Below are 11,771 nucleotides of genomic sequence, written 5' to 3'. Positions count from 1 at the left end.
TACTTTATTGGAGGAATTTTAAATTACAATTTACAACACAGAAACACGGAAAATATTAAATATGGTGATAAAATGGATTAATTAATTCTAGCGTATTATTATAAGTCATTTCTTATATTTTCTCGTTCCTTTGTTTCTCTATAGTTCCACATTTTTATGCCGTTTGTTAATTTTGCAGCAAAACATGCACTCGTTCATTTCCCATTTGCCAACGAAAATATTGCCACCATAGGATATAGTCTATACCTATACTTAACGCAACTGCCACCGAGCGCGCGAAATTAAAAAAAGAGCGCGTGTGCCGAGCACACGTGTCAGAAGTGAAACTTCTTTGGCAAAATTCAAATATACCAAAATCGTCGCCTTACTCCATGACGCGACCTTGAACTTTTACTCTCAACGCGAATAAATAAGTTTCAGTTTGACATTTTTTTATTATAATAAATAATAATACTTACCTATATTTCTATCAAACACGATAATGTTTAAAAATGTAAAAATATATTTTCTGCTAGTCACATGTACCTACATAATATAACATACCTTAGATGTATTATTCCTAAGAAATATTAAGTTACTATAATATTATTTATTAATTAATATTACTATAAATTAAAAACGTAATTTCGTAAACTAATCCTTTTTCGCATGTTTAGGCCCCTTTGTTCTTTTCCATTTCATTCTTCGGTTTTGAAACCAGACCTTAACCTGTAAACAAGAGATTTTCAGTACAATACAGTTTACCTATTCAAAACCAAACCAAAGAAATTAGAAACAAAATACAAGAATTATTTCTATGAAAATTTTTTGTCAATTGACAACTTTCATGCAATTTTTTTTATATATTTTGTAGTGTTGATAAAATAGCTGCTAAAAATATAATTAAGGTTGCTCCCAAATAAAATAAAAACTAATAAAAAAAATACCTGTCTCTCAGTTAAATTCAGTGCGACAGCGATCTCATATCGTCGCAACCTCGTCAGATAATTTGCGCGGGAAAACTCCGCTTCCAAATTGCGAATTTGTGTTTTTGTAAACGCAGTCCTCTCTTTTCTGGAAGCAGTTGGTGAACGAACTTCTGTAAAGTTTAAAAAAAAATCAAGAAGACACAGATTAATTATTAAACCTTAACTTTTGTAAAAAGTGCAGGTTTTATTATGATAATAATATACCTAGCTATGCAGTTACATATTTTGTAAAATTAAATTGTAACACTGAGATGCCGGTTCTTCTCCGTAGATAGTAGATACCTATTGCTTTCCGAATCGGTGGTAAATATTAAAATATGTAATGACGATTGAAAAGTGCTTCTCGAAGAAGTCTAATCGAATAAATAAATGTTAGTTTGAATTGCGTAGGTACCTAATCTTTGATGCTTGCCATATGTGTCAAGCGCCGGCGCTAGTGTTTATAATTTTATTGCTTTCCTGTACAGGTGGGTTTTATGGTTTTGCATTGTTTAGCTTAAACGATCTACGTAGTGTAGTCTAAACTTGAGACTAGCTTTTCGCTTTAGGTTTCGTCCGAAGGAAAATAGTACATGGTATGTTTTATCTATTTCGAATTAAAAACATAGAGTTTTCGTTAAACTTTCAGAATTTTAGATTTTCTGTTTCACTCCTTGTCCTTATGAGTCATGAGATCAATTTAAAAAAATGTTCAATGATAAAGTTGCAGAGATAAGAGACGTGTATAGTGAGAGAGATCATAATTCAATTAGTTAGCTTATCAATAAGTATCTAATAAATTGTTTGGCGCGATCGAATTTTTAAGGATGAGACGTGTCTTTGTGATCTTCGGTAGGCATTTAACATGAGTTTTTTTAAACACACCAAATAGTTATAAAATATTTTTATTTTTCGTAGAGAAGAGAGTTTGCGTTTCATCACCTAGACATAACTACATAACTATAACATAGATAGTTATTGCATATGTAATTTTAATACACGTACCTATTGTAAGAATTAATGGCTTGAAATAAATACAACAAACATTAAAATAAAACATGGAAAACAAACTTAGAACAATACAGATTACAATTACGTAGAAAGTAGCGTTAGTTACAACAAGATCAGGAACGGCTGAATGGATTTCGATGATATTTGATTTGTTACTGAAGTTTTAAGGTCACTATAAAATAAATAAATAAAAATAATAAAATTACTAACTGCGCTCCGCGGTTTCGCCCGCGTAGCTTCGCTCCTGTTGGTCTTAGCGTGATTATTTATAGCCTATTGCCCTATTATAATAGCCTTCCTCGATGAATGGGCTATCTAACACCGATAGAATTTTTCAAATCGAACCAGTAGTTCCTGAGATTAGCGCGTTCAAACAAACAAACAAACTCTTCAGCTGTATAATATTAGTATCTATAGATGTTAGTAAGGTTAATAGGTACAGATGACTTAGTTACCTTCCTCGCTGTAACTCAAAGTTCCCGCTGATTCCACCTCATTTTCTTCTTTAAGTACTTGGCTGTTTTGCCACCACTGCCAGTCCCAACTCCCATCTGGTACATTCGTTCGACAATCGTAGAACATTTGCAGGAAATTTTGGTTAAAATCCTGCTCATAACTCGATGATACTTCCTGGTAAATTGGCTCAAAATGTTCGTTATTGAAAAGCTCTTCTTGCTTCGGGTCAAAGTTTTCTTCGTTTTGAATTAGAAAGTTTGTACGAATGTATTCCATTGTGAGATTCAAATATTCATGTATACGTGTTAACCTCTGAACTTTCAGGATTGAACTGTGATGTTTTCAGTTGAGATCGGCGCGTGCGGCTGTAGGCGGGGCCTATTTGGGCGGAGATCTCGAACAAGATCATTTGTTAAGAATAAACAGACAATTTCATGCCGGCCCCTTTGTTACTTATTTCTTTATTTGGAGCGCTTGGAATTTTTATTATATTGAAACTTGTAGACATATTATTATTTTTTATACATACTTAATCTTATTTATGTAGTTAGTTACTATTTAAAAAGACCATATGCACTATTTATTGTGAAAAAAGTTACATAGGAAACCCATATTTATTTATACATAGCTTTTTGCCCGCATTTGCCCTTCACTCGCGTAGTCTAGGAAATTTATACCAAACAAACATAACTATACTTTGCTATTAAGACTTTTTGTTATAATTTTGGCCAAGCCTTGGTACCTAACAATTTAACTTAAAAAAACAATATCCCAAAATCTTCAAGGAAACGCAGTATAGGTATAAGAATATTCAGATTTTCATTTTTAACATCGTCCGGAAAAAAAGGAGGAGGTTCTCAATTCGGTCGATATATATTTTTTTAATAATATGTGCGGTAGCAACTATTGTAGAGTCTAATGACACTTGTATCCAATAAACAATTACAATAACAAATCAATAAACATAATTAAGATTTAAGTGTGAAAGAGATGTAGTTGGTGCTTGTTGCTTGTTAGCGAAATCCCTTGGGATTGGATCGTCCCTTCATTCTCACGACGAAATGTGATGATAGATTAATTGCTATTTTAACTGGCGATTTATTCGTGAATAACAAATAGCGCAAGGATACTGTTTTAATGATTTTTCATAAAATGTGACTGTGAAACATTTTGCCGTGCTGTTGATTGTTTTGATGCAAGTCCTACCTAAAGCTTCGACAAGTAACTAACTAACTCATAGAAAAAACATAAACAATGAAATGCTTTATGCTATTGGGAATTACCTACTTAAGTAGGTACCTATTAAAAAAAATAAGGCTATTTTAAGATAATCTGGATTTAAAACAATATATTATATCGTAAAATTTAAATTAAATTATCAGCTTCACCAACAGTTTCTAATATTAAGTCCGTTTTAGTAGCACTAGCATAAGCCGGGTCGTAACTCGTAATTAATTTTACGCATATCTACACTGCATCTATGCACAAAATCGAATCTTAACCTAATTTCGCATCGAGATAGTAACTGGAAGGAAATTCTAATGGTCTGTATAACCAGGCGGTATTCCTTCAATCAAAGAGATGACTAGGTATTTGTCTAGATGACCTTTTATTCAAGCATCATCAGTTTCATCATCAATCCATCATTCAGCAAGGATCATTGAAGTTTGCGTAATAGTAAATTATTGTGAGTGTAGGTACCTATTATGTATTTTCAGTATGTGTAAAATTTAAAATACCGCGGATTAGAGTTGGTAAGTAATAACTAATAATGTATCTAATTGCGTGCTTTTGGAAAAACAAAGATGTCTACTTAGGTCTTACTTAGATACCTAGATATTACAATTTAGTTTTGTAATTTGCGTAACTACTTTACGGTTCAGGTTTTTTTATACATGGGTTGATCCAAAAGTAATGATAATCAATATTAAACAAGGTCATTACAGTTAAAATAATTCTGTATTTCTGTAGATAGTCTTCTCACTAGATAATAATACTTCAATATTTTTTTCCTAAACTAAAAAAAAAATGTATGACTTTATCCACAAAAACCCCTCTACTGCGGCCACCACATTCACATCATCATTCGCTGTCGTCTTAAAATTTCTTGCTAAGACGGTGTTTCTTGTGCCGAGGAAAGGGATAGAAATAACTAGGAGTCAGATCTAACAAACAGGGTGGGTGTTCAAGCATTTGGAATGCCGATTTTTTAATGGCAGCCATTGCAACTGACGCTTTTATTTGTGATCTGGTGCGTTGTCTGGGTGAAACAGCATTCAAGCCCGCATTTTACCATATGTCTCTTTTCCTTACTAACCTACCGCAATCTCTTAATTTGGTCTGTGTAGTAAGAGCCCAATATAGTGGCTACCTTCTTAGAATATTCCACCATAATCATTCCTTCAGCGTCCCAAAAAAAACTACCGCTTTAATCTATCCCACTAATTTTCACTTTGAATTTCTTCATCGTCACTTTGGAAGCTTCCATCGCAGGCCATTGATTGTTTCTTGGTTTCAGCATAAACATGGTGAACTCGGGTAACGTCCATGATTACAAATCGAGACAAAAAATTATCCTGATCTCATAAAAAATTTAGAAATTCACCCTCTAAATGTCGAATAGTTGTTTGTTCTTTTCGTCGGAAAACATTCTAGCACCCACGCACGGTTCACATTCAAATTAATGTAAATACTTGGAAACGTGGGTCGTGGCCTATTGATATGATTTTTTTGTGATAACTTAGTGAGTAGGTATATGAGCAAGCAAAAAACATTTATTTTATATTTTTATGTGCACAGGAAATCCCCGATTATCATTACTTTTGGATCAACCTAGTATATACTGGAAAATAGGAACAATAAATAATTAGTATCTAGTATCTACTGTTCTATGTATATAGAAGGTTTCAAGTTTTTACATTGGATTGATATGTACATACCTACCTTCGGAAAGGAATTGTTGCTTTTTTAAGCTTGGTGCAGAGAGCTTTCAGATGACATTTTCACTTACCTACAGTGTGCAGTGTACAGTGTGCAGTGCCTACCTAGCAGTGAAACAGATGTCAAATACCCCAAGTTTTATATGCAGCAGTCAAGAAACTTCTAGAGTTTTTGGACATATTGTATGAAATGTCTAATCTATATACTAATATTACAAAGCTGAAGAGTTTGTTTTGTTTTTTGAACGCGCTAATCTCAAGAACGACTGGTCCGATTTGAAAAATTCTTTCGGCGTTGGATAGCTTATTTATCGAGGAAGGCTATAGACTAAGAGGCTATCATTAGGTACTCGTTTTTTTTTTTGTGTATCGTCTTAAGACCAACAGGAGCGTTGCCACGCGGATGAAACCGTGAAGCGCAGCTAGTATTATATAAGGTATACTCTTCTGAACCGATTCTCATGAAATTATGTATGCATGTCGGTTACGTCTGAGAATCGGCCAATACTTATCTATTTCGATGATAAAGACTACCTAAGGCAGAACAACGTTTGCCGGCACAGCTATAAGTATCAATATAATAATATCTATGTGATGCATGAACAAACATACAGTAAAAAGTGTAAACATTGGTATTGCTCATTAATATCCATAAAGTTTTCACTGAGTCTTGTTTAGGCAGCTGCAACACGTGCGACGATCAATATATTCATATTATTTTATATTCTTGTGTTTTATTTCTATCGTCGGTAGGTAGGTAATTAGTAATTAGTTAATTACTAATAAAATTTAATATTATTCTAGAATCCAAGTGTTTTACTTGAACTTGGTCTGAGATCTTTTAAATTTTACGTTGATATCCTTAAAGTTAGTACCTACAAGAGTCGCCTATTTAAATACTTATATTATCTATTAAATTTTCAAAAGATAAGGTCGTTTGAAAACTCTTAATGTAACTCTTAACTCATAAGTTTCATATTCTCAAATTTTAGACAGTAGGTAGGTACCTAATAGCCGATACACAATTGTGTGATATGATCGAATGGGAAGCCAGTAGTACTTAGGTTCGTTAATTGAGAAGCAATAAATGGCAGTCCGCAGTATATTCTATGTATTCATAAATAACAATTACTAGTTACTAGCTTTCCATCCGCGGTTTTTTTCGCTTTCTCTAACACATTACGAACTACCTAACTGTATCTACTTACTTAGATATATGTACTAAAACCTTCACCACTAAATATATAATAGGGAACCGCATCTAAAGCCGTTGCAATTATGTAGGTAAGCATACATAGATGATAGACAGACAGAGGAAAGCTAGTTTGTTTTATATAATGTAGTGAAACCTCGTCCTATATTGGGGACCTATGTACCAAAGTAGGTAGGTACAGTAATAATTCGGTATGTACTATGTACACATCGTAGCAGATCATAACTCGTCTTAAAAAATACAAATAAACCCAATTAAGCGGTCCTGTTAGCAGTGAATAATTTCGGTCATTCGGGAACTGAAGGCGTGATGAGCGCAGCAGATAGGTACGATTAAAGTCAACCGCTCTTATTTATTATAACGCACTCTATAAATTTAACATGACTTATTTTAGATTATGTCCACACTCGTTTGAATAACTGTTAAAAATTTTACGACATTGTATTTGATGATTCAGAATAAGCAATATTTATATATATGTAGAATATACCTACTTACGTAAGTTTAGCAACCAATGAAACTATTGAATAGGTAAAACCTACACCTAATTAAATATTAATTAGATGTAGGTTTTTTTAATATTAGCTGACTAAGGCAATTCATGTTTTTAAAATTAATTAAGCAAATAATATCATAGATAATATAAGTAGGTACCTACCTACTTAAATAATACCTATGTAATTTCTATTAAAAATTTATACTCAATTACAATTTAAAAATTACTACGTTATAATTAGACTAGATTTCCGCCCGCGTTTGCAAAGGAAAACCCGCATAGTTCCCGTTCCCGTGGGATTTCCGGGATAAAAACTATCCTATGTGTTAATCCAAGTTACCCTCTATATGTGTGCTAAATTTCATTGTAATCGGTTCAGTAGTTTTTACGTGAAAGAGTAACAAACATCCATACATCCTTACAAAATTTCGCCTTTATAATATACTAGATTTCCGCCCGCGGCTTCGCCCGCGTTTTCAAAGGAAAACCCGCATAGTTCCCGTTCCCGTGGGATTTCCGGGATAAAAACTATCCTATGTGTTAATCCAAGTTACCCTCTATATGTGTGCTAAATTTCATTGTAATCGGTTCAGTAGTTTGTACGTGAAAGAGTAACAAACATCCATACATCCATACATCCATACATCCATACATCCTTACAAACTTTCGCCTTTATAATATGTATTAGATAATATTAGATATATTAGATTGACGTGGATTCGTCGATAAACAGCATAGCAGTTGATCTTTCAATTATAATCCGAGATTATCTCGTTCAAACAATCAAACTAATCAGTTTTAAAAAGTGCTTATGAGATGATGATCTAGGTATCATGTTATTTAATAGGTGAGAAATAAAACATCGTATATTTTAAAGAATATATTATTTATTTAAAATAACGTTGACTGAGATCAATTTGTTAAAATGCGTTTCTGTTACACTGCGCAAATATTCTTAGATGAATATTTTTTAACAATCGATATGTTATTTGCTTATTTTTATTACATACATCTGTACTTGTTTTACCAAATGATTTCATGTCAAAAGATAAAATATAATAATAGATAAATTATTTATATCAGGTTGTTAAATAATATGATGAAAAAAAATAATTAAATCAAACAGAATTTTGAATTAATTGCGCAGTGTTACATTTTTAATTTAGACATTGATAAGCCACAAAGGCCTAAAATTTAATTATTATAAACAATGCAAAAGCAATTATTTTGTATTTCTTTCATCCAGATTCCAGTTATCTAAGTAAGAATAATTTAAAAATAAATATCCAGCTATTAATTAATTAATAACGTATCTTCTTATTACCAATAACTTTTAAGTATATTCCACATTTTTTTCTCGCTTTTTTTTTAAACTTTCAAACATTTCTCCATGTTTGTTTAATTAGGATGATTACCTACCTTTTATAAAATTTCCAAAAAAAACAGCATTATTAAACTGTGATTTGTAATATACTTTTATAGAGTTTGTTGTTTCGCCATAATATTTCCCGCGCTTTTTACTGTCATCTGTCATTACATACCTTGTATCAATTCATTATGTTTTTTTTTTTATAATTTTCAATGCTTTATAAAATACTTAAAAGTTATTGATAATTAGCACACGCTACACGACATATTTCGCCTAATTCTAAGTACATCTAATTAAAACATGTGCGGAAGCTTTATGTTCAAGTCTTTCAGAATAAAGCTTATGATAATCGCTATATTAATTTTTAATTGTCTGATCTTGTTCTACACATTTTTAAGAAAATATAAAAGTAAGTGACGTGAAATGTTTATTCAATACAAAGTGGGTACAAACATAACTCTTCATACAAGCTATAGCTAATAATAGGCAACAACTGTATGGATGTTGGAAATAAACAAAAATATTTTTGAGAATTAGATCAATACAGATACTATAGGTAACTTTAAGACACCTTTAAATGACTGTAGGTGTGTTTTGCTACAGTTATTATAAATTTTATTATTTTGGTCTTGCAAGTTGCAATAATTACTTATGTTGTACTTAACTAATTACTTAAATAAAATAATATTTTTATACGAAATAAAACAATATGTTTGAGGTGAAACTTCTTTACACGCGTTGAGAGTAAAATTTCAAGGTCGCGTCATAGCAATACTGTCACGTCATGGAGTAAGGCGACGAATTTGATATCTTTGAATCTTGCCAAAAAAGTTTCACTTCCGACACGTATGACCGACACACACGCTCTTTTTTGTCTTATAGAATCGTGCATGTTATGTTATGTTGCATTCAAACACAAGTATTGTGTTTCACTCTATAATTGTATGCCTATCAAAAATATCACCGTAAATGAGGATGAAAATATTATAAAAAGAATCACGTTAGCTTCAATTTTGTAAAATGATCCGTGAGCGACAATAGATTAAAAGCCAAGCGGATTATATAACTACGTTGACATTTTTTCGATAACTATTCACCACCAATTGCGCTTATATCACAATATTACGAATACAATTTCAATTCTTCGTCAGTTCCCACGCCATTCTATATCCGCCATCTATAAAATCCTGCCCATTTAGAATAATTAAAGGCCATCACTCGTTACATCCCCACAAATATCCTTGCGCATTCATGACAAACATTTTGCGATCAAAGATTATTGTTTCAATTCAAATGAGTGCTACAATTACGTGCTATTGTCTTTCCTTTACCTATATGGTATTCTATCGTATCTAAACATGACTATTCAATGTATTTCGTGGTACTATCATGATTGCAATGAGAGTATCCGAACGAGGGTCGTAGTGACGTAGACCAGCAGCGCTGTTGTCGATGGTCGCTACCGTTGGTTATCTGTGCTCGGTTTATTGAGCTCTGACAGGGAGCTTGCGCGCTTCATGCTGTTAAATAAAAATGTTAATTAGTAAAGGTTGTTATTTCTGTTGGTGTATTTTTTGCGAAAACATTCATTTGTGAATTTAATAATTATTATAGCATCTACAGAAATTACTGTAAATGACGTTCCAGAATAGTTTACTGTTACTTTACTTTAGTATATAAATTTACTTTTTTATTCTACATGTAACAATGCAATGAAATATGTACATACATTAACTTACCAACTAATTTGCACACTACTTCAAACTTTTCGAATACTCAATCATATAAAATTATAAGGTGATTATAAGTGTTTGCAATAATCAAAAAGCCTTTGCGTCACTGTTCACAAAAGCGCACACCAAACTGACAGCTGTCAGAGCGTGTAGTGACGCGCCATAGATTGAACGAAAAAAAAGCGTGACTAAACAAACCTGTCAGGATCAGAGAAGTCTACGTCAGGCAAGTTCACCGAGTGTCTTCCAGCGAGCCGATTGAAAAGTCTGACGGAAGATCGCCTCAAGGACTGTCCGATTTTCGAGAAACTAGCGCTGCGCGACACCGCGGGAGCCTGCCCCGTGTTATGCAACTTATACTCCATTTTAGGGACATGTTCAAGCAATGGCAAATGCTAGGGTTACCAACTCTTTAAATAGTATATAAGGTCTGAGATCGATAATCTTCAGACATTGCGTAAAAAAAGTATTTCTTGCATGTTAGTATAGAATGGTGTTGAAATATTTTTTAATGAATTTTTGTTCAACAGTAAAAAGTACAGTATAAGGCAAAACTATAATATAATATCGTTGTTATCAGTTGGGAACCCTAATGCGACACGGAATAAAACACTTTTGTGCTACTGATTTTAAATAAGCTGTTTTAGGTACAACTACGAAAAGCTGTTTATATCGAGTGTTTACATAAAAATGATTCGATGGATTGAAATATACATAAAAGTTTTTTTATAATATGATGAATCTAATTTTTTTAGGAAGAATATAAATGTTTGAAAATATTTTTTATTGGGTCATATGAAATGTTTCAAATGAGAAATAGTAAGGTAGGCGAATGAATCATGCATATAATATGTTGTATAGATCTAACACGTGTCTAATCGAAAAAATAAATAAATAATAATAAATACAATAACTGAATTTAATTTTTAATTTGTACATATACAGTTTTAAATATTTAACACAGCTTAAATAAATATTAAAATGAGATATGATACATATAACAATAAAAATGAGAATCATGGACAGCTCTTAGGAAATAAAGATCCGAAATAGCTCTTGTTTTTCTTTTAATGATTCGTTTATAATTGTGATAAAATTAGTAACCAACTGTTGGCTTATAATTATGCCTAGATTACATGCAGTCACACACACATAATATGTGATATCTTGTCATAATATGACGCAGGACAAGTGATGACTTAACGCAGACTTACATATAAAAATTGTCACTTTTTTCGTTCACTTTTTTGGTGAGTGTTATTCTGTCAAGTTAAGTGATATTCCAAAGAGCACTTAGTGTAAAGTTTTATTTGATTTGAATATCGTATTTTTGTTTTTCTAAACAAGGACTCTTATTTTGAGAGATGGAAATAACGACGCATGTGCAAAAATTTTTCACTTGTATGTTCGTTCATGCGTGCGTATGGGCTATAAATTGCATAACACTGTAGACGCCTTATAAACAAAAAATAAAAACCAAATACATTCTGTTATATAAATATTTATTAACAATTAAAAATTATCATTCGACGACGCGGTTTAGTACTATTGTGACATGGGATATAGAAATACAGAGATTCTTCGTATATTTACTTTTGCAATCATTT

General features: G+C 32.1%; 1 protein-coding gene and 1 long non-coding RNA gene across 3 annotated transcripts; both read right to left on the bottom strand.

Moving 5' to 3' along the window:
• Positions 1-633: 633 nt before the first annotated feature.
• On the bottom strand, positions 634-2,726 carry LOC149487312 (uncharacterized). Its single transcript, XM_089697366.1, has 3 exons — positions 2,414-2,726; positions 927-1,078; positions 634-708 (listed from the first exon to the last, which is right to left on the bottom strand). Exons 1-3 carry the CDS (start codon positions 2,688-2,690, stop codon positions 634-636), a joined length of 504 nt encoding a protein of 167 aa, XP_089553492.1. The 5' UTR covers positions 2,691-2,726.
• A 5,203-nt stretch (positions 2,727-7,929) lies between these two features.
• LOC149487311 (uncharacterized) lies at positions 7,930-11,515 on the bottom strand. 2 transcript variants are annotated; one of them, XR_016315905.1, is made up of 2 exons: positions 10,363-11,515; positions 7,930-9,951 (listed from the first exon to the last, which is right to left on the bottom strand). It is a non-coding gene; the product is annotated as an uncharacterized LOC149487311 (long non-coding RNA). The 2 variants fall into 2 exon arrangements; XR_016315906.1 differs by having other exon boundaries at positions 10,171-10,503.
• Between the last annotated feature and the right edge of the window lie 256 nt (positions 11,516-11,771).

Source organism: Colias philodice, chromosome 7 (genome assembly GCF_061535455.1).
Source record: "Colias philodice isolate Cphi_HAF_F1 chromosome 7, ilColPhil1 Martin Lab GWU primary, whole genome shotgun sequence".
In the NCBI taxonomy this organism is placed as follows: Eukaryota; Metazoa; Arthropoda; class Insecta; order Lepidoptera; family Pieridae; genus Colias; species Colias philodice.
Note: the sequence above shows the minus strand (reverse complement) of the source record. Positions and strands in the feature narration are given on the sequence as shown.

What these genes read in the sequence shown, in the direction of transcription:
- LOC149487312 (XM_089697366.1), bottom strand. Translation starts at nt 2,690, where the DNA reads ATGGAATACATTCGTACAAACTTTCTAATTCAAAACGAAGAAAACTTT. An exon ending in TTTGAGTTACAGCGAGGAAG is followed by an intron (nt 1,079 to 2,413) that starts GTAACTAAGTCA and finishes TAAACTTTACAG; the next exon opens with AAGTTCGTTCACCAACTGCT. An exon ending in TGAATTTAACTGAGAGACAG is followed by an intron (nt 709 to 926) that starts GTATTTTTTTTA and finishes TCTTGTTTACAG; the next exon opens with GTTAAGGTCTGGTTTCAAAA.